Source organism: Elephas maximus, chromosome 2 (genome assembly GCF_024166365.1).
Source record: "Elephas maximus indicus isolate mEleMax1 chromosome 2, mEleMax1 primary haplotype, whole genome shotgun sequence".
Taxonomy (NCBI): domain Eukaryota; kingdom Metazoa; phylum Chordata; class Mammalia; order Proboscidea; family Elephantidae; genus Elephas; species Elephas maximus.
The window spans coordinates 218402842-218427858 of record NC_064820.1 but is presented as its reverse complement, the minus strand read 5'-3'; the positions used below and the strand labels follow the sequence as shown (position 1 = coordinate 218427858).

Genomic DNA, 25017 nt, shown 5'->3' with positions numbered 1-25017 from the left:
TGGGTGTTGGACTTCTTTGAATACCTTTTCTGTGTCAATTGAGATGATCATTTGATTCTTTTTTTTTTATTTATGTGATGGATTATGTTGATTGATTTTTCTAATGTTGAACCATCCTTGCATACCTGGTATGAATCCCACTTGGTTGTGGTGTATTATTTTTTTATATGATGCTGAATTCTGTTGGCTAGAATTTTGTTGTAAATTTTTGCATCTGTATTCATGAGAGATATTGGTCTGTAATTTTCTTTTTTTGTGGTGTCTCTCCTGGTTTTGGTATCAGGGTTATGCTGGCTTCATAGAGTGAATTTGGAAGTATCACTTCCTTTTCTGTGTTCTGAAATAGTTTGAGTAGTACTGGTATATGCCCTTCTCTGAATGTTTGGTAGAATTCTCCAGTGAAGCCATCTGGGTCGGGGCTTTTTTTTGTTGTTGTTGGGAGTTTTTTTTTTTTTTTTTTTTTTTGTGCTGCATTATCTTTAATTATGCAAAGACCTCTTCATTCATATCACATAGAGATCATTTCATCCACTGCTCTGTTTGGCAGCCAGTCTCTTGTCTCTCTCTTCAGCAATTGTGAGCTGGATACCTTTTCCTCGGGGAGGAGAAATCCATGGTTTGTTGCCTTTGCCAATAACGAAAATGTTGGAAAGCTGGGTGGCAAAGCTGTTGCCGTTGGCATCTTTCATGTGAACCACATCAAAAGAGCCAGGATGCCTTTCTCTGTTAGTGATCACGCCAGTTCTTCCCAGGTTAGCGCCTCCAGTCACCATACACAGGTTACCAGTGTTGAACTTGATGAAATCAGTAGTCTTTCCAGTTTCCAGATCAATCTGAATGGTGTCATTCACCTTGATGAGGAGATCAGGGTAGCGGATGGTGCGAGCATCATGGGTCACCAAATGAGGGATTCCTTTTGTGCCCACAAAGATCTTCCTTACTTTGCACAATTTGTACTTCGCCTCCTCGGGTATAATACGATGAACAGCGAATCGACCCTTGGTGTCATAGATCAGATGGAAATTTTCTCCAGTCTTGTCGATGCTGATGACATCCATAAAACCAGCAGGGTAGATTATATCGGTGCGGACCTTGCCATCAATCTTAATGAATTGCTGCATGCAGATCTTTTTAACTTCATCTCCTGTCAGGGCATACTTAAGTCTGTTCCTTAAGAAAATGATCAGTGGGAGACATTCTCTCAGTTTGTGGGGACTGGTGGATGGACGAGGAGCAAACACGCCAGTCAGTTTGTCCAGCATCCATGCTTTGGAGCTGCTACACGCTTCAGATGCTTCTTGGGACCATGAGCCATGGCTACGCTGAGACCTTTTCAGTCTCTTCTCTTGTTAACGGGTCTGTTCAGATTTTCAACATCATTTTGCATTAGTTTGGGTCAGTAGGGTGTCTCTAGAATGTTGTCCATTTCCTCTAGGCTTTCAAATTTGTCAGAGTATAATTTTTCATAATACCCTGTTATGAGCCTTTTTATATCAGCTGGATCTGTTTTAATATCCCCCATTTCATTTCTCATTTGGGTTATTTGTGTCCTCTCCTGCTTTTCTTTTGTCAGTGTGGCCAGTGATTCGTTGATTGTGTTGATCCTTTCAAAGAACCAACTTTTGGTTTTTTTGATTCTTTCTATTGTTTTTTTTATTGTTTCATTTATTTTTGCTCTGATATTTATTATTTCCTTTTTTCTTGTGGCTGTGGGCGTCTTTAGCTGTTCTCTTTCTATTTGTTCAGGTTGCATAACTAAAGTTTTGATTTTGTCCCTTTCTTTTTTTATGTGTGCATCTATTGCTATAAGTTGACCTCTGAGGACTGTCTTTGCTGTGTCCCAAAGGTTTTGGTATGATGTGTTTTCATTCTCATTTGATTCTAGAATTTTTTTTTATTCCATCTCTGATTTATTCTACTACCCAGTGGTTTTTAAGCAGGATGTTGTTCAGTTTTCATGTAATTGATTTTTTTTCCCTTGCTTTTCCTGTTGTTAATTTTTATTTTGATTGTGTTGTAGTCAGAGAAGATACTTTGCATTGTTTCAGTGTTTTTGATTTTGTTGAGGGTTGCTCTGTGGCCTAAGATGTGCTCTATTCTGGAGAATGTTCCATGTGCATTGGAAAAGGATGTGTACTTTGCAACTGTTTGGTGGAGTGTTCTATATATGCCTATGAGGTCAACTTGGCCAACTGTGCAGTTTGTTGAGTTTCTTTCTAGATATTCTGTCCTTTATGAGAGTGGTGTGTTGAAGTCTCCTCTTATTATTGTGGAACTGTCAATTTCTGTTTTCAATGCTGTTAGTATTTGTTTAATATATTTTGGAGCCCTGTCATTGGGTGCATAGATTTTTTTATGGTTAACTCCGCATGATGGATTGTGCCTTTAATCGTTATGTAGTGCCCTTCTTTGTCTTTATGGTGGATTTGATTCTAAAGTCTGTTTTATCTGAGATTAGTATTGCCAATCCTGCTCTTTTTTTGTAGCTGTTTGCTTGATATGTTTCTTTTCATCCTTTGATTTTTAACAAATTTAAGTCTTTGTTTCTAAGGTGTGTCTTATAGATACCATATTGATGGATCCTGTTTTTTTTTTTATCCATTCCGTCACTCTGTTTCTCTTATGGGTGCATTTAGATCACTTACATTCAGTATAATTATTGATAGGTGTGAGTATATTGCTGTCATTTTGTAGTGCCTTTTCTTGTTCCCCTTACTGTCCTGTGCTGAATTCCTATTGTTTGTGGATTTCTTTTGTTTTCGTAGTTTTTTTTTTTTTATTGAGACTTTATGTTTTTCTTCGTTATTTTGATGAGTAGGTTTGTTAACTTTCTTTGTGGTTACCTTGTAATTTACCCTTATCTTCCTAGGTTTGAACCAGTCTATTATTATTTGGTATCACCTTGCCTTTGTCTCCATTAGAAAGTTCTATATCTACACTGTTTATTTGCTCTTTTATTGTTCTGACGTTGTCATTTACAGATTAACCTCTCTGGTTCCCTGTTGTATTTCTTTTAGTTTTGGATAGTCCTTGAGAGTTAATTAAGTGCTACGGCTGCTAACCAAAAGGTCAGCAGTTCGAATCTGCCAGGTGCTCCTTGGAAACTCTATGGGGCAGTTCTACCCTGTCCTGTAGGGTCGCTATGAGTTGGAATCGATTTGACGGCATTGGGTTTGGTTTGGTTTGGTTTTTTGAGAGTTAATTTCTTAGGTTGGTGTCTGTCTGGTACAATCTTGTGTCGTAGATTCAGGCTGTGATCTGATGTTGTTTGTTCTCGGGCTATTGGACTCCCTTTAGTAATTCTCGTAAGTTTGGTTTGGTTTTTACATATTCCTTTAATTTCTGTTTATCTGGAAATGTCCTAATTTCTCCAGCATATTTGAACGAGATTTTGCAGGATATGTTACTCTTGATTGGTAATTTTTTTCAAGGTTTTATATATGTCATCCTGTTACCTTCTTACCTTCGTGGTTTCTGCCAAGTAATCACAGCTTAGTCTTATTGTTTCCCCTCTGTACGTGACTTTTTGTTTTTCTTGAGCTGTTCTCAGGGTTTTTTTTTTTTGTCTTTGGTTTTAGTGAGTGTCATTATGATATGCCTTGGAGTTTTTCTTTTGGGGTCTATCCTATATGGGGTTCGTTGACCTTCTTGGATGGTCAGCTTTTCATTATTCATGATATTAGGGATGTTTCTTTGTCAGAAATTCTTCATTGATCCTTTCTGTGTTTTCAGTTTTCTCCCCCTGTTCTGGAACTCCGATCACTCTCAAATTTTTGCTTTTGATTGTATCTCACATAATTCTCAGGGTTCTTGCATTTTTCTTCCTTCTTTTTTCTGATTTTTCCTCAAACAGAGTTGTATCCAAGTGTTTGTCTTCAGTATTGCTGATCCTGTCTTCTATCACTTCAACGCTGTTCCTCAGCCTTTCTATGACACTTCCCATTTCTCAAATCTTGTTGTTTATCTTTTGGATTTCTAATTGTTGTTTTTGTATGACTTCTAGTTGTGAACTTATTTTGGCATTTTGTTCCTGTATTATTTTCCTGAATTCTTCCTTTTTTTTTTTGTATTTTCCATGAATATGTCTTCCCTTTCCATGAATTTGTCTTTTTTCTCCTCATTTTTGTCTGCTTTTTGCTTCAACTTTTGCATAGCTCTGAATTTCAGAGATGTGAATTCCCTGTCAGATAGTTCTAGTTCCTTTTCCTCTACTAGAAAGTCATGTTGTGTTTTATTTTGGATGCCTACTAGAACTATCCTGTCCTATTTTTTAATATATTTTGATAATGTCTGGTGTCTTTGGGACATTCAGTAGTTATTTTTTTCATTTATTGATTGTAGGTCTGTTTGTTTCATTGTGCTTTTTTGTTTTATTTGGTTATGTCTGAGCAGGTGGGCTGTGTGTTCTATTGTTTGGTCATCTGTAGTCACTATACTTTTCACCTCCTTGTCCAAAGGACAGGGCCAGTTGCTCAGCTATGGTGGCAGGTCCAGCTGAAGGGGAGGGGCAGAGATGGGTTGTTCGTGGCACATAGTAGGGCAACAGGGTGGGCTGGGAGTCAGTGCTAGGCATGTTCCGGTCAGCTGTGCCTGTGCTGCTCGAGAGTGTGATATTCAGCACAAGGTGCAGGCAGGCAGGAATGAGGGGAGAGGTTGTGATGTGTGGAGTTAATAGGGGTATGGGAAACAGTAAAGAGAAACAGAAGCCAAAAACAAAAAAAAAAAAAACAAGATAAGTGCTAAGGGATCTTGCCGTTGGAGTGGAGAAATGAGAAATCAAGAAATGGAGAAAAAGAAAAAGAGTGGAAGAAGAAAGAAAAAAATGTAAATAGATAAAAAATGAAAACAAAACAACAAAAAAAGAAAATCCCCAAGGGTCCCACTGGTTTGGCTGCAATGACCAGGGAGTGGCTCCCAGGCAGCCCAGTATAGTCTGGCCTAAGGGGATATAGCTGTCAGACAGTGCCTGGTATTCAGGAGACAGGAAAAGAAGGTAAGTATAGAGTTATGAGAACTGAGCAATGAAGAAAGACAGGTAAAAAGAGAAAAAGGAAAAAGAAAGAAAAAAAGAAATGCCCTCAGTGATTCTACCAACTGGGGAAGTGGCTCCTAAGCCGTGCAGTGCAGCCCAGCTAGAAGGGACTCCCAAGCTGTGAAAAGAAAGAGAAAACAAACAGAACAGAAACAAAACAAAACAAAACAAAGCAAAAAAAAAAAGCCCCAGGAATCCCACCAGCTCCATGCCTGGGGCTGAGGGAGTGGTTCCCCAGTCAAACGATGCTTCACAATCTTTCAGGAAGAAGCAAAGATGGCACATGGAGCCAGGTGTTCCAGAGAAAGGGGAGGAGGGGGTAGAAGTGGCAGGAGGCACAGAAGAAACCAAAGAAATGGAAAAAAGCAACATCAGCAACAGACAAGTGGCACTCAGGTAGCCAGCCAGTGTGGGCGGGGTGAATCCAAACGGCCCGGGGCAGAAGCAGTTGCCTCCTAGCCAAGGGGCTGCAGCTGGTGGGAAGCAGAGGAGGCCGAGGGGCAGGGGGAAGAAGGGTGGGGTTAGGAAAGCATATATTGCTGGTTACCAGGTACTCTGTCTCCTGCTGGGAACTTGGTGAAGCTGTTTTCCCATACTTCCTGTCCGCCGATCTCCAGTGTGGGCAGGGCAAATCCAAGGGACTCAATGCTGTACTTCCTGGCCAGCTGGCCACTGCTTCCGGTAGAGGACGAGAGTAGAGCAGTGGGGAGAGGTTGGGGGGTGGGAAAGGGTTTATTGCTGGTTACCAGGTGCCCTGTCTCCTGCTGGGATCTCCCTGAAGCTGCTATCCCACGTTCCGTGTCCACCGATCTCCAACAGGAATCCAAGATGGTGGATCCATGGTGTGTTAGCTGATAGGGACCCTCTGCATGTAACTCTCCTTGCTCTGTGTCTCTGTAGGTTTCTTATTCCATTCAGTGCTTGACAGAGTTCTTTATCTCTGCATTTGACACTTCGGGTTCTAGGAGTGATGTTTGTCTCTGTTTTACTTAGTTTTTCGAGTTTTTGCTGTGGAGGGATGGCATGGTGCTTCTCTCTATGGCACCATGTTGGCTGAAAGTGTTCCCCCAACACTTATAATCCCACTTCCCTGCCTAATTTTTTCTCCACAGCCGCTATACTGTATAACTAGCTGCTACCAGGTTGATTCTGACTCATGGCGACCCCATGTGTGTCAGAGTAGAACTGTGCACTATAAGGTTTTCAGTGGCTGATTTTTCAGAAGTAGATCACCAGGTCTTTCTTTTTAGGTGCCTGTGAGTGGACTTGAGCGACCAAGCTTTAGATTAGCAGCTGAGTCGGTTAACCATTTGCATCACCCCGGGAGTCCTATTACAGTCTAACATTCTCTGTATTGTGCTTATTAAGTTTACTTATTACCTGACTCCCATGCTAGAGTATAAACCCTTTAAAGATAGGGACTTTGGTCCCTGTTGTTCACTGCTGAAACCTCTAAGTCTACAAGAATGCCCACCAGACGGTAGACACTTAGTAACATTTGTTGTTGAATGAGCGAAGAAATAGCTTGCTAATGTATTTTAGTCGAATTTATTGTTTTTATCATAACTAATGCTTATTTTACCATTTTGTGTTTTTTCCCCTAGTTGCTATTATGAAAATTTTCGAACATGGAAAAGTATAGAGAGAATAATGTAACAGATACGCCATCTCCCCAGCCCCTAAATTTAACAGTTATTAACATTTTGCCTTATTTGCTCTATTTTGCAGGCATATTACAGATATCATTATATATATGCATTTATAAAAATTGAGGACTTTTTCCTCTAGCACCACAATGACATTATCATACCTGATAAAACTGACATATATTCCTTTTTGTTATCTAATACTGTTCATATTCAAATTTTCCTGTCTCAAAAAAATTTTTTTTTTCCTTTCTCTAGCTGTTTGTTGAAATCAGAATCCGATAAAGAACTGCTGACTGCATTTGATTATGTTTCTTAAGTCCTTTCTAATCTAGACCAGGTCACACCCTCCTACCCCCTTTCCCATATTTTTTTCCTTTTTCCGTGGTGCTAACTTATGGAAGAACCTGGCCCAGCTCTCCTCTAAAAAAAAAAGGTCTCACCTTCTGAATTTATCATATTGCTTCCTTCTAAAGTCACATAACTTGTTCTTCTGTCCTCTGTATTTTCTGAAAATTGAAAGTGACTTTTAAAAGTTGATCATTTGAATCTAGTTGAATTAAATTTCATCTTTAAAACTGTCCCTTGCAACCTTGGGGAGCTTTGGGACATACTGCTGAAGTTAACAGGTGGGTTTTCCTTTTTGAAATGCCTGGTGGTATCTACAGAAGATAGCCTAAGAACCTGAATCTGCATTTACTGTGACCAACAGATTTTAAGATGTTTTGTGTGGGCCCCTCAGAACCCCCACTTCCCTTGTGACCCATCCCAGAGGTAGGTCTTTGGGATCTCTGGGGTGTGTCATGGAAATTGCAGCCCCCCAGAGGCTCCAACATTCCTTGTGGTTTTGAAGGATGGAAGAAAGAGCTGTGCATATGGGGTGGGCCACGTCTCTTCTCAGTTCTGCCATCTGACGCTCCCTGGATCCATATTTGGAGCAAACAGAAAGCAGCTTTTGGGTACTTTGTTGTTTTTCCTGTGTGTGAATTTGTTTCTCCCTTATCAGCGGCCCCCGTAGGTCAACATGTCCTGTCTGTATGGGAGGAAATGGAGGTCCCGATTATCTTAGTGCTTTCACCTAAGTGTGCCCTTGTAGAGCTAAAGTATAAAGATAAAAAGTTTTCTGTAAAATGCACAGAAGACTAGAGAATTACTAATGAACTCTAGGACTGGATAGGACTTTCGAGCATTTAGGATGTAGCATAGGATTATTGATGTTAGCTGCTATCGAGTCAGCTCCCAACTCATGTTGACCCCACATACAACGGGATTTGACTGCTGTGATCCATAGGGTTTTCATTGGCTTATTTTCGGAAGTAGATCATGAGACCTGTCTTGCTAGTCCATCTTAGTCTGGAAGCTCTGCTGAAACCTGTTCGGCGTCATAGCAACATGCAAACTTTCACTGATGGACTGGTAGTGACTGTGCATGAGGCGCACTGGAATCCAGCCTGGGTCTCCCGCGTGGAAAGTGAGAGTTGTACTAGTGAACCACCACTGCTCCTTAATGGAGGATAAAACCAAACTAAACCAATCCCAAATCGTTGCCGTTGAGTCAATTCCGACTCATAGCTACTCTATAGGATAGAGTAGAACTGCCCCCATCGGGTTTCCAAGGAGCAACTGGTGGATTCAAACTGCCGACCTTTTGATTAGCAGCCAAGCACCAGTGTAGGATAGGCCATATAATAATGAACTGTAATTATTTCCTTGGAGCCGTGGTGGCACAGTGGTTAAGAGCCCAGCTGCTAACTGAAAGGTCAGCAGTTTGAACCCGCCAGCCGCTGCATGGGAGAAAGACATGGCAGTCTGCTTCTGTAAAGATTACAGCCTTGGAAACCTATGGGGCAGTTCTACTCTGTCGTACAGGGTCACTATGAGTTGGAATTGACTTGACGAAAACGCGCTTGGGTTTTGTTGTTGTTGTTGTTAATTATTTCCTTAGATTCTGGTTTTTAAAGAATTTATTCTTATAGTATAAGCCTACTTAATACGTTTATCATCGTACTGTATAGTAGTTTTACATGTCTGGAATCTGTTAATCCAGCCTGTATTTGTTGTCAATCAGGAAGTACTTACATTACCAAAATGGCGTTTTAAGGAAAAAGTGCCATCATCCAATGTAGTGCCAAATTATGACCTTTTCATTTCTTCCTTTTTGATGCAGGGAACCCGGGACCCTTTTATGCAGTGGCTGGGGAAGCACGTGGATCCCGGAGGAGTAATAAAATCCAGCAAGGTCTCTCTTAAATTTGTTTCATCCTCCACATCTGACATAGAAATAACCCCGTCTTGTATCCCTGTGTTTACTGAGTCGGAGGGCTTCTCATCAGAAAATTTTAACTTAGAGATCTATCGGCAAAATCTGCAGACAGAACGACTTGGAAAAATAATTCTTTTTGCTGAAGTGACACCCACCACGATGAACCTTCTGGATGGGTAAGTTCTGATCAGACCTTCTGCACTGGCTCAGGAGAAACCTGTTATGTTGGTTATTCTAAGCAGTGGTGTGGGGTGGGGATAGAGTTATAGAGCAGTACGTTTTAATAAACCTACTAGCAAGATGGAAGCAGAAACCCTGTTCTAGAAGAGTTAAAATGTAGGAAGGGAAGTTAAATACTATCCTTTGATCTAATAAGAATTATCCTTTCAGGAATGGGAGGTTTTTGTACTTTGGGACTCTCTTCCTAGAATCAGGCCTTTCAGAATGTCCTTGGAAAAAGAATGTTACAGAAAAAATGTTTAACAGGTGGCATTATGGCTCAAAAACAGGTTATTGTGTTACTTTCATGTTGTTGAAACCCGTGTTAAACATTTAGTTTAAGATGTTTTGCAGGGGGGTTAGAATGGCAAAACTGAATGACACTTAGCTGTGTTAAATGGAAAGGAATGGAAGTTTTGTACTCTGAAAACCTGTCTTCTTATGTTCCCACCCAATACATTTTTTAAGCACTCTGTAATCCTGTTTGGATATTTGAAATTTACTCTTATCAAACTTTTCTTTTTAAGTCCTTCTGTTTCATGGACTTGGATTGAAGGCTGAAAAATCAAAACAGATGAAAGGAATTTTTTAACCCCCAAATTAATCAGTATCAGTGAATAGTCTTATATTATGCTCAGATAGTTGAAGAGGTAGACTTATGGAGGGAATGAAAAAGAAGAGCATCTCCCCTCAACATGGGACCAAAATTTAAGGAATGAAGGCCTCAAAAGTAGTTGGATCCATGGTTTCTGGGATGAAATTTTCACCCTTGGGACTGCATGTTTGGACAGAGGTATAAGTCAACACGTGGATGTATTTTGGCCTCTGTGTTTAGTAACAATTTCTGGGATTTGATAATGTGTTGATATAAAATGAGAAGATAATGTGAGGTATCTTTGTAGAAATACACCTGATTATTGCAGCAATAACAACAATAATACTGTTGTTTGTGTGTTGTTGTTTGTTATCAAGTTGACTTTAACTCATAGCGGTGCAATGTGACAGAGTAGAACTACCCCATAGGGTTTTCTAGATTGTAATCTTCACGGAAACAGGTCATCGTGTCTTTCTTCCGTGGAGCCGCTGGGTAGATTTGAACCACCAAACCAACCTTTGGTTATCAGTTGAGTGCTTAACAGTTGCGCCGCCAGACTTAAATTACATTTATTGAAAGCTTTTATCTTCCAGACATTACTTTTTAAAAAAGTTTTTATTGTGCTTTAGTGAAAGTTTACAAATCAAGTTGGACTCTCATACAAAAATTTATAAACACCTTGCTGTGTACTCCTAATTGTTCTCCCCCTAATGAGACAGCACACTCCTTTCCTCCAACCTCTCTTCTCGTGTCCATTTGGCCAGCTTCTGACCCTCTCTACCCTCTCATTTCCCCTTTAGACAGATGCCATCATAGTCTCATGTGTCTACTTGATCCAAGAAGTTCATTCGTCACCAGTATCATTGTCAATCCTGTAGTCCAGTCCAATCTCTGTCTGAAAAGTTAGCTTTAGGAATTGTTCCTGTCTTGAGCTAACAGAAGGCCTGGGGACCATGACCTCTGGGATCATTGTAGTCTCAGTTGGACCATTAAGTCTGGTCTTTTTATGAGAATCTGGGGTCTGTATCCCACTGCTCTCCTGCTCCCTCAGGGGTTCTCTATTGTGTTCCCTGTTGGGGCAGTCATGGGTTGTAGCTAGGCACCATCTAGCTCTTCTGGCCTCAGGCTGATGTAGTCTCTGGATTATGTGGCCCTTTCTGTCTTTGGGTTCATAATTACCCTGTGTCTTTGGTGTTCTTCATTCTCCTTTGCTCCTGGTGGGTTGAGACCAATTGATGCATCTTAGATGTCCACTTGATAGCGTTTAAGACCCCAGACGCCACTCTCCAAAGTAGGATGCAGAATGTTTTCCTAATAGATTTTATTATGCCAGTTGACTTAGATGTCCCCTGAAACCGTGGTCCCCAAACCCCCATCCCTGCTACGCTGGCCTTCAAAGTGTTCAGTTTATTCAGGAAACTTCTTTGCTTTTGGTTTAGTCCAGTTGTGTGGACCTTGCCTGTACTGTATATTGTCTTTCCCTTCACCTAAAATAGTTATCTACTATCTAATTAGTGAATACCCCTCTCCCACCTTCCCTCCCCCGTCTTGTAACCATTGAAGAATATTCTCTTCTCTGTTTAAACTATTTCTCGAGTTCTTATAGTAGTGGTCTTATACAATATTTATCCTTTTGCAGCTGACTAATTTCACTCAAGGAAACCCTGGTGGCGTAGTGGTTAAGTGGGACGGCTGCTAACCAGGAGGTCAGCAATTTGAATCTGCCAGGCGCTCCTTGGAAACTCTATGGAGCAGTTCTGCTCTTTCTATAGGGTCAATTTCACTCAGCATAATGCCTTCCAGATTCCCCCATGTTATGAAATGTTTCAAGGATTCATCATTGTTCTTTATCGATGTGTAGTATTCCATTCTGTGAATATACCATAATTTATTTATCCATTCATCTGTTGATATGTACCTTGGTTGCTTCCATCTTTTTGCTATTGTAAACAGTGGTGCAGTGAACATGGGTGTGCATATGTCTGTTCGTGTAAAGGCTCTTATTTCTCTAGGATATATTCCAAGGAGTGGGTTTGCAGGATGGTATGATAGTTCTATTTCTAGCTTTTTAAGGAAGTGCCAGATTGATTTAGAAAGTGGTTGTACTATTTTACATTCCCACCAGCAGTGTATAGGTGTTCCAGTCTCTCCACAGCCTCTCCAACATTTATTATTTTTTGGATTAATTCCAGCCTTGTTGGAGTGAGGTGGAATCTCGTTGTAGTTTTGATTTGCATTTCTCTAATGGCTAATGATCATGAGCATTTCCTCATATGTCTGTTAGCTACCTGAATGTCTTCTTTAGAGAAGTGCCTACTCATATCCTTTGCCCATTTTTGAATTGGGTTATTTGTCTTTTTGTAGTTGAGTTTTTGCAGTATCACATAGATTTTAGAGATCAGGCGCTGATTGGAAATGTCATAGCTAAAAGCTTTTTCCCAGTCTGGTGGTAGCCTTTTTACTCTTTTGGTGAAGTCTTTGGATGAGCATAGGTGTTTGATTTTCAGGAGCTCCTGGTTATCTAGTCTCTTCTGCATTGTTAGTAATGTTTTGTGCTGTTTATGCCGTGTATTAGGGCTCCTAGTGCTGTCCCTACTTTTTTCTTCCATGATCTTTATCATTTTAGATTTTATATTAGGTCTTTGATCCATTTTGAGTTAGTTTTTGTGCATGGTGTGAGGTATGAGTCTTGTTTCATTTTTTTGCCAATGGATATGCAGTTATGCCAGCACATTTGTTAAAAAGATTATCTTTTCCCCATTTAACTGACTTTGGGCCTTTGTCAAATATCAGCCACTCATATGTGGATGGATTTATGTCTGGATTCTCAATTCTTTTCCATTGGTCTATGTGTCTGTTGTTGTACCAGTACCAGGCTGTTTTGACTACTGTGGCGGTATGATAGGTTCTAAAATCAGGAAGAGTGAGGCCTCCCACTTTGTTCTTCTTTTTCAGTAATGCTTTACTTATCCTAGGCCTCTTACCCTTATGAAGCTGGTGATTTATTTCTCCATCTCATTAAAAAATGTTGTTGGAATTTGAATCAGAATTGCATCGTATCAATAGATTGGTTTTGGTAGAATAGATATTTTTACAATGTTAAATCTTCTATCCATGAGCAAGGTATGTTTTTCTACTTATGTAGGTCTCTTGGTTTCTTGCATTAGTGTCTTGTAGTTTTCTGTGTACAGGTCTTTTAGATCTCTGGTAAGATTTATTCCTGAGTATTTTATCTTCTTGGGAGCTACTGTAAATGGTATTGATTTGGTGATTTCCTCTTCAATGTTCTTTTTGTTGGTGTAGAAGAATCCAGCTGATTTTTGTATGTTTACGTTGTATCCTGATCCTCTGCTGAACTCTTCTATTAGTTTCAGTAGTTTTCTTGAGAATTCTTTAGGGTTTTCTGTGTATAAGATCATGTCATCTGCAAATAGAGATACTTTTACTTCTTCCTTACCAATCCTGATGCCCTTTATTTCTTTATCTATCCTAATTGCTCTGGCTAGGACCTCCCGCACAATGTTGAATAAGAGTGGTGATAAAAGGCATCCTTGTCTGGTTCCTGATCTCAGTGGAAATGCTTTCAGGCCCTTTCCATCTACGATGATGTTGGCTGTTGGCTTTGTATAAATGCCCTTTACTATGTTGAGGAATTTTCCTTCTATTCCTGTTTTGCTGAGAGTTTTTGTCATGAATGAGTGTTGAACTTTGTCAAATGCCTTTTCTGCATTGATTGATAAAATAATGTGGTTCTTTTATTTATATGATGGATTCCATTAATTTTTTTTCTCATGTTGAACCATCCCAGCATACCTGGTATGAATCCCACTTGGTCATGGTGTATTATTTTTTTGATGTGTTGTTGAATTCTATTGGCTACAATTTTGTTGAGGATTTTTGCATCTAAGTTCATAAGGGATATATATTATGAGTAATAAGGGATATAGGTCTGTAATTTTCTTTTTTTGTGGTGTCTTTACCTGGTTGTGGTATCAGGGATTTGCTGGCTTCATAAAAAGAATTTGGGAGTATTCCATCCTTTTCTACCCTCTGAAATACCTTTAGTAGTAGTGGTGTTAATTCTTCTCTGAAAGTTTGGTAGAACTCTGCAGTGAAGCCATCTGGGCCAGGGCTTTTTTTTTTGTTGGGACTTTTCTGATTACCTTTTCAATCTCTTCCTTTGTTATGGGTCTATTTAGTTGTTCTACCTCTGTTTGTGTTAGTTTAGGTAGGTAGTGTGTTTCTAGGAATTCATCCATTTCTTCTAGGTTTTCAAATTTGTTAGAGTGTAATTTTTCATGGTAATCTGATATGATTCTTTTAAATTCAGTTGGGTCTGTTATAATATCACCATCTCATTTCTCATTTGGGTTATTTGTTTCCTCTTCTGTTTTTCTTTTGTCAGCCTGGCCAGTGGTTTATCAATTTTGTTAATTTTTTCAAAGAAGCAGCTTTTGGTCTTGTTAACTCTTTCAATTGTTTTTCTGTTTTCTATTTCATTTAATTCTGCTCTAATTTTTATTATTTCCTTTCTTCTAGTGCCTGAAGGTTTCTTTTGTTGTTATCTATTTGTTTAAGTTGTAGGGATATCTCTTTGATTTTGGCCTTATTTTCTTTTTTTATGTGTGCATTTATTGAAATAAATTGACCTCTCAGCACTGCTTTTGCTGTGTCCCAAATGTTCTGATAGGAAGTAGTTTCATTCTCCTTGGATTCTTTGAGTTTCTTTATGCCATCCTTAATGTCTTCTATAACCCAGTCTTTTTTGAGCAGGATAGTGTTCAGTTTCCAAGCGTTCGTTTTCTTTTCCCTTCTTTTTATGTTATTGATTTCTACTTTTATGGCCTATGGTTAGAAAAGATGCTTTGTAATATTTCGATGTTTTGAATTCTGTGAAGGCTTCCTTTATGACCTAATGTGTGGTCTATTCTAGAGAATGTTGCATGTGCTCTAGAAAAGAAAGTATACTTGGCTGCTGTTAGGTGGAGTGTTCTGTATATGTCCATGAGGTCAAGTTGGTTAATTGTGGCATTTAGATCTTCTGTGTCTTTATTAAGCTTTATTAAGCTTCTTTCTGGATGTCTTGTCCTTCATCGAAAGTGGTATGTTGAAGTCTCCTATTATAATTGTGGAGCTGTCTATCTTACTTTTCAATGCTGTTAGAGTTTGTTTTGTGTTTCTCGCAGCCCTCTCATTGGGTGCGTAAATATTTAATATGGTTATATTCTTCTGGCGTATTGTCTCTTTAATCAATATATAGTGTCCTTTCTTGTCCTTTGTGGTGGATTGAACTTTAAAATCTGTTTTGTCAGAAATTAATATCGCCATTCCTGCTCTTTTTTGATTGTTGTTTGCTTGATGATTTTTTTCCATCCTTTGAATTCTAGTTTGTGTCTGTAAGGTTTGTCTCTTGTTAGGCAGCATATAGATGGATCGTATTTTTTTTATCCATTCTGCCACTCTCTGTCTCTTTATTGGTGCATTTAGTCCATTAATATTCAGCGAAATTATGGATGGGTATGAGTTTAGTGCTGTCATTTCAATGTCTTTTTTTGTGTGTTGTTGACAGTTTCTTTTTCCCTTTTAATTTTTTATGAATAGTTTATCTTTATATGTTGTTTTTTCCTCTTATTCATTGTTGATTTTGTTTCTGTTGAGTCTCTATTTTTTTCTCATATTTTACTTTGATGAGTAGGATAGTTAGTCTCTTTTGTGGTTACCTTAATATTTACCCCTGTTGTTCTACGTTTACAGCTAACTTTTATTTCTTTATATCGCCTTGTCTTCTTCTCCATATGAAAGATCTATGACTACATTTCTTAAAGTCCCTCTTTATTATTTTAATGTGGCTTTCTTTTACATTATGACATCGCTGTTTCCCTGTGTTGAGCGTTTTTTATCTTGATTTATTGTTGTGACTTCCCTGCCTGTATTGACATCTGATTGCCCTGCCCACTGTTGTAGTCTTAGGTTGATATCTGGTATTATTGACGTCTAACCAAAGAATTCCCTTTAGTATTTCTTGTAGTTTTTGTTTGGTTTTTACAAAATCCCTAAACTGTGTTTATCCGGAAATATCCTAATTTCCCCTTCATATCTGAGAGACAGTTTTGCTGGATATATGAATCTTGGCTGGCTTTTTTTTTCCTTCAGTGCTTTATATAAGTCATCCATTTGCCTTCTTGTCTGCATGATTTCTGCTGAGTAGTCCAAGCTTGTCCTTATTGACTGTCCTTTGTAGGTGACTTTTCTTTTATCCCTAGCTGCTCTTAAAATTTTCTCTTTATCTTTGGTTTTGGCAAGTTTACTATAACATCTCTTGGTGACTTTTAAAATCTACCTCATGTGGAGTTTGATGAGCATCTTGGATTAATATCTTCTCATCTTTCACGGTATCAGGGAAGTTTTCTGCCAACAAATATCCCTCCCTGTTCTGGTACTCCAGTCACTTGTAGGTTATTTCTTTTGATAGAGTCCCACATGATTCTTAAGGTTTCTTCATTTTTTTTTATTCTTTCATCTGATTTTTCTTCAAATATATTGGTGCCAAGTGCTTTATCTTCAAGATCACCAATCCTGCTTTCCACTTGCTCAGTTCTGCTCCTTTGATTCTCTATTGAGTTGTCTAATTCTGTAATTTTATTGTTAATCTTCTGAATTTCTGATTGCTGTCTCTCTATGGATTCTTGCAACTTATTAAATTTTTCATTATGTTCTTGAAGAACCTTTTTAATTTCTTCAACTATTTTATCTGTGCGTTCCTTGGCTTGTTGTGCATATTGCCTGAGCTCCTTCCGTATGTCTTGAAGAGTTCTGTATATTAATATTTTGAATTCTGCATCCAGTAATTCCAGGAATGCACCTTCACCAGGAAGATCCTTAGATTCTCTGTTTTGAGAGCTTGTTGAAGCGTTCATGGTCTGTTTTTTTATGTGGTTTGATATTGACTGTTGTTTCCGAGCCATCTGTAAGTTACTGTATTAGTTTATTTTATGTTTGCTTACTGTATCATAGTTTCTTGGTTTGTTTTGTTTTGATATGCCCAAATGGGTTGCTTGAGTGAGCTAACCTGATTATTTTTGCCTTTGGGACTGTGACACCCTGTCACTAGATGGCTAGAGCTGTTATCAGGTATGTGAGCTTATGAGTCCATTCACTTTTCTTGTGTGGATTCAGCTCAAGTGTCTAGGTAGCTTGTCGTCACGTGTGTGGTACAGACTTTGTCCTACAGTCTTAGAGGGGCAGGGGTGTTTGGTGTAGGTTCCGGTACCTAGTTGCAGCAGGGGGTCATGCTCTGAACAAGGCGGGGGGGTGAGGATTGTCCCCCGAGTGTCTCTGAGGAAAGCGCGTCCCTGTTCCCTAGAGTGTACAGGTGGATGGGTTCTGCAGACGGACCATGGATACCCACTACTTTTGGTTGTAAGGACTGGGAGGTATCAGTTATCCTTGGACCCCTGTCATGGGTGACTGGGTGACCTGAGTGGTGCCAGCAGTCCTTAGGCCCCTGATGTAGGTAGGTGAGGACCCTGTTTATTAGGCAAAGTCATTTGAACTGTCAAACACCCACCTCTCCACCACATAGCTTAAACAATCGCAGTCTGCCAGCAAGGGCCTATTTTCCTGAAATAGGCCCAAACAGGTCCAGGCAGGGGGGAAAGGTATTCAGTGTCCACGGACCATTTATGCCTGAACAGGAGCTCCTTGTGTCCTGAGCTCTGTAGTTTAATGGACCTGGCAAATTATCCTTTCCCCCTGTTGTAAATTTTTTCCTTCTCCAAGTCCAGGAGCATGGCTCAGGGCACTGAAGTGGGCATATCTCAGGCCCAGGGAAATCTATAGCTACTGAAGCTGGCTTGGGGGCGGGGGTGCAGTAAAATATACGCAAGTACTTAGCTTTTGCCGAGAACACCATTCTTCTCTGGTTCTGGAGGTGTGAGTAGGCTGTGCAGCTGGCTGCTGCTTCCTGAGAAAACCGCAGCCGAACGGTACCACCAGCCCACCTCAGCTGCTCCTGGCAGTGGTGCCTGAGGGATCCCAGCGATTCAGGTCCGGCAACTCCTCTCTGCTTCTGAACAGTCTCTCTCTCCCCCGCCACTCAGTCCAGTTTCTAACTTTGCCTTTGATGTTCAGGGCTCCTAACTTGTCATAAATGTAATCGTTTCACCTGATTTTTCAGGTCTTTGTTGTAAGAGGGATCGCTGGAAGCCTCTGGCCATTCTGCCATTTTGGCCCCACCCTCACACACTACTTTTAAGTGCTTCACGTGTATTAACTGATTTCACACATTATCGTTTAGTGCTGCGGGGTCATCACTGGAGCAAAATCAAATGATAGTGTCGCATAGTGAATAGAATGCTACATAGCAGAATTTACTGTATGTTGAATTCTTCCTGTTTCTGAAGGTTCATAATAACTGTCTGGTACTTCATATCACAGCAGTGGACCAACAAACGAAACAGAGCAAGTAGAATATTTAAAATTGTTGAGTGGGTCTACTCCATGCTCACTTTTTTCTTGGAGTACATCACTTTCGTGGCTATGGAGTAGCTCTTTCTAACGGGCTAGAGTTAAAAAAAAGTCAGTTGCCCTTGATTCGATACGAACTCAGGGTTACCCTGTGTGTATCAGAGTAGGACTGTGCTCCATAGGGTTTTTTTTTTTTTTTATTGTGCTTTAGGTGAAAGTTTACAGGTCAAGTTAGTTTCTCATATGCACACACATTGTTATGTGACCCTAGTTGCTATCCCTATGGTATGACCGCACACTTCGCTTTTCCACCCTGGATTTCCTGGTTATTCAGTCAGCTCCTATCCCTTTCTGCCTTCTCATCTCACCTCTGAACAGGAGCTGCCCATTTAGTCTCATGTGTCTAATTGAACTAAGAAGCACACTCTCCATGAGTATCATTTTATGTCTTATAGTCCAGTTTGTTCTTTGTCTGAAGGGTTGGTTTCGGGAATGGTTTTAGTTCTGGGTTAACAGAGAGTCGGGGACCATGTCTTCTGGGGTTCCTCTAGTCTCAGTCAGACCATTAAGTCTGGTCTTTTTACGTGAATTTGAGTTCAACACCCTACTCTTCTCCTGCTCCGTCAGGGATTCCCTGTTGTGTTCCTGGTTGCATTCCCGGTCAGGGCGGTCATTGGTGGTAGCCTGGCATCATCTAGTTCCGGTCTCAGGCTGATGGAGTCTCTGGTTTATGTGGCCCTTTCCGTCTGTTGGGCTAATATTTTTCTTGTGTCTTTGGTATTCTTCATTCTCCTTTGCTCCAGGTGGGTTGGAACCAATTGATGCATCTTAGGTGGCCACTTGCTAGCTTTTAAGACCCCAGATGCCACTCACCAAAGTTGGATACAGAGAATTTTCTTAATAAACTTTGTTATGCTAGTTGACCTAGATGTCCCCTACAACCATGGTTCCTAGACCCCTGGCCCTGCTACTTTGTCCCTCTAAGTGTTTGGTTGTATTCAGGAAACTTCTTAGCTTTTGATTTATTCCAGTTGTGCTTCCCCTGTGTCATGTGTTGTCCTTCCCTTCACCTGAGATAATTCTTGTCTACTATCTAGTTAGTGAATTCCCCTCTCCCTCCCTCCCCACCCTCGTAACCATCAAAGAATGTTTTCTTCTGTGTTTAAATCTTTTCTTGAGTTCTTGTAATAGTGGCCTCATACAATATTTGTCCTTTTGCGACTGACAGATTTCACTCAGCATAATGCCTTCCAGATTCATCCCTGTTATGAGATGTTTCACAGATTCATTGTTGTTCTTCATCATTGCATAGTATTCCATTGTGTGAATATACCATAGTTTGTTTTTCCATCCATCCATTGATGGGTAGCCAAGTTGTTTCCATCTTTTTACTATTGTGAAAGGTGCTGTCCATAGGATTGTCAATGGTTGGTTTTTTGGAAGTAGATCACCAGGCCTTTCTTCCAAGATGGCCTGGGTGGATGCGAACCTTCAGCCTTTTGCTTAGCAGCCCAACAAGTTAACGTTTTACGCCTCCCAGGGACCCCAGTGGGCTAGAGTAGAAGTGAAAAAAAGAGTTGGAGGCCCTTAAAGTAGTACACACATTATCATAGCCCCAGCACCTGGCAGATTTAATGTTGTAGGTGAAAATAATTTGAGTTGTAACACTAGTGTGGTCTCACTTACTCAAGATCATTAGAGGCATTTTTTTGTAAATCTTGGAGGATTTGGAAGTTTCTCGTCTGACTAATATTTTGGAAGACATCATATTTTCTTCTTTGACTAGTAGCTCAGCCGAGCCACCTTGGTGCTGAGATGGGCATGGAAAGCTTTCGTTTGATCTTTTGGGTATGAGAGCCAACTGGCTTTGAAGCCATAAACCACCACCAACTTTACCTCCTGCCCCCGCCCTGTGGATTTTGAAGTTTGTTTGTGATTCGGTGAAGAGGAAGGAACTCTGGGGAGAGGAAGTAGTAGAGGGAAACATGGGAGCTGCTGGCTAACAACTAAAATCAAGGCAATTCGAAGGGTCTGTGGGCTTCTCTCTCCAGTCCCCTCCCAAACAAAAAATGCAGATGTTTCCCCTCGTATTCTGACCCAGCTGTGTCACACCAACTAGTTGGATAGTTGTTGTTAGTTGCCATTGAGTCAGCTCTGACTCATGGCAACATTATGTATAATAGAATGAAACATTGCCCAGTCCTGTGCCATTTTCATGATTATTGGTATGTTTGAATCCATTATTGTGGCTATCGTGTCAGTCCATCTCATGGAGGGTTTCCCTCGTTTTCACTGAACCTCTACTTTATGAAACATGATGCCCTTTTCTATCAGTTGATCTTTCCTGATGATGTGTCCAAAGTAAGTGAGCTGGAGTCTTGCCATCTTCTCTTCTAAGGAACATTCTGCTTGTATTTCTTCCAAGACTGATTTGTTCATTATCTGACAGTCCATGGTATATTCAGTATTCTTCACCACCACCACAGTTGGATTGAATCACATCTTCTTCTGTCTTCCTTTTTAATTCTCCGGCTTTCCTATGCATGAGGTGATTGAAAAAACCATGGCTTTAATCAGGGGCACCTTGGTCCTCAAAGTGACACCTTTGCTTTGAGAGGTAATTTTATCCTTGCTTCAGTCACTTTCTAGATATGTATTTCTGACCATAAAATGGCTTTCCTGCCCTATTGTTGGAGTAACATTTTCTGGATGCTGTGCTTTGTGCATTGCTTAAGACGCCTACTGTTTCCTGGTAGGTTTTCCATTAGGGCCAGTTAGCTCAGCTGGTTGGACAGGGTTCCAAGGTCATGGGTTCAACACTGTGTCTGGACCAGTGAACTTCACTATATCCCATGGTCGTGTCCTCCAGCCACAGACCCAGGAAGCCATTTGCACAGGTGAGCTCTTGGTGGTGGGGCACCCAGACAAGGGGGTATGTGTGAACCACTGAACATCAATGTCACTGCCAGAAAAGCACCTTCAATGGTGTGGTTGGGAGTACTGCATGTTCTCTTAATCTTGAGATAAGCGATAAGTGAACCTGTGCTGTGGGGAAGCACAGTTGCATGGGGTAACTGTCATAGTGGTATTTTTGGAATAGTCTTTTATTTGATTTATGAGGTCTTTTCTGTTGACTTATACCAAACCTGTGTCAGATATTGAAATGATTTAGGTGTGATGCCACAGTGTGTGGTGATCCAGGTAAACATAAACTTATTTTTATTAATTTCCTTTGCATTTTAATACACCCTAAATATGTACCAAAAGTTGGCTGTCTATTATTTGTAAAGAATAATTTAGTTTTCTTTATTAAATAAGTTGATACATTGCTGCTGTTATTGTTAGTTGCCTTTGAGTTGATTCCAATGCATGGTGACCCCATGTGTATCACAGTAGAACTACATCGCACAGGGCGTTCAGCGCTGTGACCTTTTGGAAGCAGATTGCTAGGCCTATCTTTTGAGTTGCCTTTGGGTGGGTTCAAACTGCCAACCTTTTAGCTAGTAGTTGAGCACTTAACCATTTGTGCTATCCAGGGACTCTGAACTTTGTATATTAAATATCCTTATTTCTTTACCATTATTTAAGTCCCTTGATTTTCTAGGCTTAAGTTTAACTTTATCAATGCATGGGCTTGGGCACTGGAGAAACAACAATGGATAAGGTACTATCCTTGCCTTAAGATGCATTTAAAGAAGCAACTCCCAGTGCCCATTACAGTTCATGAAGTTCTGTACACCATTCTTGGTCTGCGCACTGGGAGGTCAGGCAGGCAGAGAGAAGCTCCTGCAGTAGACAGCTTGAGGCCGTAAAAGAGGTGGCACTGGTCAGCGCATCTTCTCTTGTGCCATTAGTGTGTCAGGCAGACTTTATGTCTGGTGTCATAAAGCTCACAGTCTAGCAGGGAAAATGCTGGGACTGAAGACTTTATCACCCACTAACTGAGCAGCCTCAGTGCTGTCACCCGTCTGGGTCTTGCTTTGCTCAGCTGTGAAGTCAGGAGCATTGGAACACTGGGTGCTTGCTCCCCAGGCACCTTCAACTCTATACTTCTTTGATACAGTGATTCCCCCCCATCTTAGTTATCTAGTGCTACTGTAACAGAAGTACCACAAGTGAGTGGCTTTAACAAACAAATTTATTTTCTTACAGTTTAGTAGGTTAGACGTCCAAATTCAGGGTGCCAGCTCTAGGGGAAGGCTTTCTCTCTCTGTCAGCTCTGGAGGAAGGTCCTTGTCTCTTAACTTCTGTTCCTGGGCGATATTCGTGTGGCTTATCATCTCTCTTCCCTATCTTTGCTTCCTCATTTGTTTAAACTTTTTTATATCTCAAAAGAAATTGACTTAAGACACACCCTACCCTAATACTGCCTCATTAACGTAACAAGGACAACACATTCCCAAATGGATTATAACTACAGGAATACCAAAAACCAAACCCAGTGCGGTCAGGTTGATTCTGACTCATAGAAACCCCATAGGGTTTCCGAGGCTGTAAATCTCTATGGAAGCAGACTGCCACACTTTCTCCCATGGTGCCACTGGTCATTTCAAATTCTGACCTTTCTTAGTTAGCAGCCGATCGCTTTAACCACTGTACCACCAGGACTCCCTAACCACAGGTATACGGGATAGCATTTACAACACGTATTTTTGGGGGACACAGTTCAATCCAGAACATCTCCCAAGTCAGAGTCTCACAACCAGCCAGCCTTTCTATTGATAAGTAACCTCCAATGCTTTAGAAAGCTGAACTAGTTTTGTCAGTCAGCCTCCAGCTAGTTGAGGAGATGTGTGGAAGACAGTTGACTTTCTACAAGCAAAGTGAAATTTTATAATCCCATAAAATAGTTCTTTTTTAATTTGTGGGGGTTGATATTTGGGGAAATAGCCACCTTTGTTTAGGGAAGATTTTGTCATTGTTAGTTGCCATTGAGGTGGCTCTGGCTCTTGGCAACCTTATGTATACCAGAATGAAACGTTGTCCCATCCTGCGCCATCTTCATGATTGGTGGTGTGTTTGAGTCTGTTGTTGCAGCCACTGTGTCAGTCCATCTCATGGAGGGTTTACCTCTTTTTTGCTGATCCCCTACCAAACATGATGTCCTTTTCTAGAAATTGGTCTTTCCTGATGACGTGTCCAAAGGGAGCAAGACGAAGTTTCACCAACCTCGCTTCTAAAGAGCGGTCCAGTTTTAGTATTTTGCATTTTTATTTCAGAACTTGGGGCCTATCTCAGCTTGTCAGTCCCAAACATCTCTTTTCCCTTTTCTTCCTTATCGTGCTGCCCTGACTCACTCTGCTTGGCGCCCTCCTCCCCTGAAGTCGAGGCCTGAGAGGACTGAAATTGGGCTGGAACTAATTTAATGGCTGAGTGACCTCACAGTAGAGAAACAGCCGGAGCCTAATAGGGGTCTTTGTCTGCATTTCCACCCAAGCTGGTAGCATGCCAGTCAAGAGTCAAGCTAGAGACACAGGTGGAAGCGATTAGACCTGTCATAAAGTTTGAAAAATTGATTCTAGAGGCGAAGTGAATAGATTGGACTTGACAGTGTTGTCCTAAAGATTCTAAGGGAAAATTCTGTAGTTTAATTTGAAATCCCTTGATTATTCATTAGCTTTCCAGATGGCTTTTGTTGATGCTTTACATATTAATGCCTGTATTGTGTTGTCATTGGTGTTCTCTTAATGCACACATAGGTAATGAGCAAAGAATAAATACCCCAATAAGTGTCCCAAATTAATGGGGTATTAGTGTAATTGTGAAATAAAGGGTTTTTAAGAAGTTGATTGCTTGGGAATAATTAGCGTAAGCTTTTTTATGGACTCAATTTGGTACTTTAAAAGTGAAAATCTTGGAAAATTTTGTTAAACCTTCATTTTAATGTTTACTTCTAAATTAAAGCTTAAAATATAACTCCAGCCTTTAACTCCAGCATTCATGACTCAAGGGTGATTGTGGCAAGCTCTCCATCAAATGTTTTTTTATTTTTTTATTCTAGTTCAACACCTGAATAAGTTAACCGTTCATATGCCAAGATCCCGGAGTTGAATTATTGTCTAGTATTTTTCAGAGATGTGTTCACATTAACTTTTAGCATTCTGAGATTAAAAAAAAAAAATTGTATTTTATGGCTGGTTTTTTAAATAGGGAAACCTAGTGTGATGTTTGTCATATTACAATGGTTACAGTATTCCACATAGTTGGCATTTTCGTTAGAATCGGGCTTTCTCTGTCTTTCTCTCACTGTTGAGCAGCAAGTGCCAAGATTTACTGTAGAGAAGAGTGAAAGTAAATATGATGGTGAGGCCAGAGCTACATGTGCAGGTAAGCATGGCCTCCTCCGTGGAGCGCGGTGGGCCAAGCTGCCCAGCCGTCCCAGTGACTCTGCTGTGCTGGAAACATGGCCACAGTCCCTCCTTGGGAGCCCCTCCAACACAACATGGTCATTTGAGTATTCTCAATGGCGGCAGTCTTAATTTTTTGAGGGTGTATGAGACTTTTAGAAAGAAAAGTAGATGATGTGGATTATGACTCATGGTGACCCCACATGTTATAGAGTAGAACTATGCTCCATAGGGTTTTCTTGGCTGTGATCTCTGCAGTAGCAGATTGCGAGGGCTTTCTTCTATGGTGCCACTGGATGGGTTCAAACCACCAACCTTATGGTTAGTATTCAAGCTCAAACTATTTGTGCCACCAGGGACCTTTCACCGTAGGAAATACAGCCCTAAAGGAGCCCCCACTTTACCCCAGGACGGTGATGAGGATGTAAAGCAGTGACGTCTGCAAGGTT

At 40.5% G+C, this 25017-nt stretch overlaps 1 protein-coding gene and 1 pseudogene across 7 annotated transcripts in view; one reads left to right on the top strand and one right to left on the bottom strand.

The window, feature by feature from the left end:
* The window catches only part of HLCS (holocarboxylase synthetase), a 344996-nt gene that overhangs the window by 132365 nt on the left and 187614 nt on the right, over positions 1-25017 (top strand). For all 7 annotated transcript variants that reach the window (XM_049874829.1, XM_049874828.1, XM_049874823.1 and 4 more), the window contains exon 6: positions 8846-9117. In XM_049874829.1, the coding sequence (XP_049730786.1) occupies positions 8846-9117 (272 nt within the window). The remainder of the gene's footprint in view (positions 1-8845; positions 9118-25017) is intronic.
* LOC126070551 (40S ribosomal protein S4, X isoform-like) lies at positions 456-1315 on the bottom strand (annotated as a pseudogene).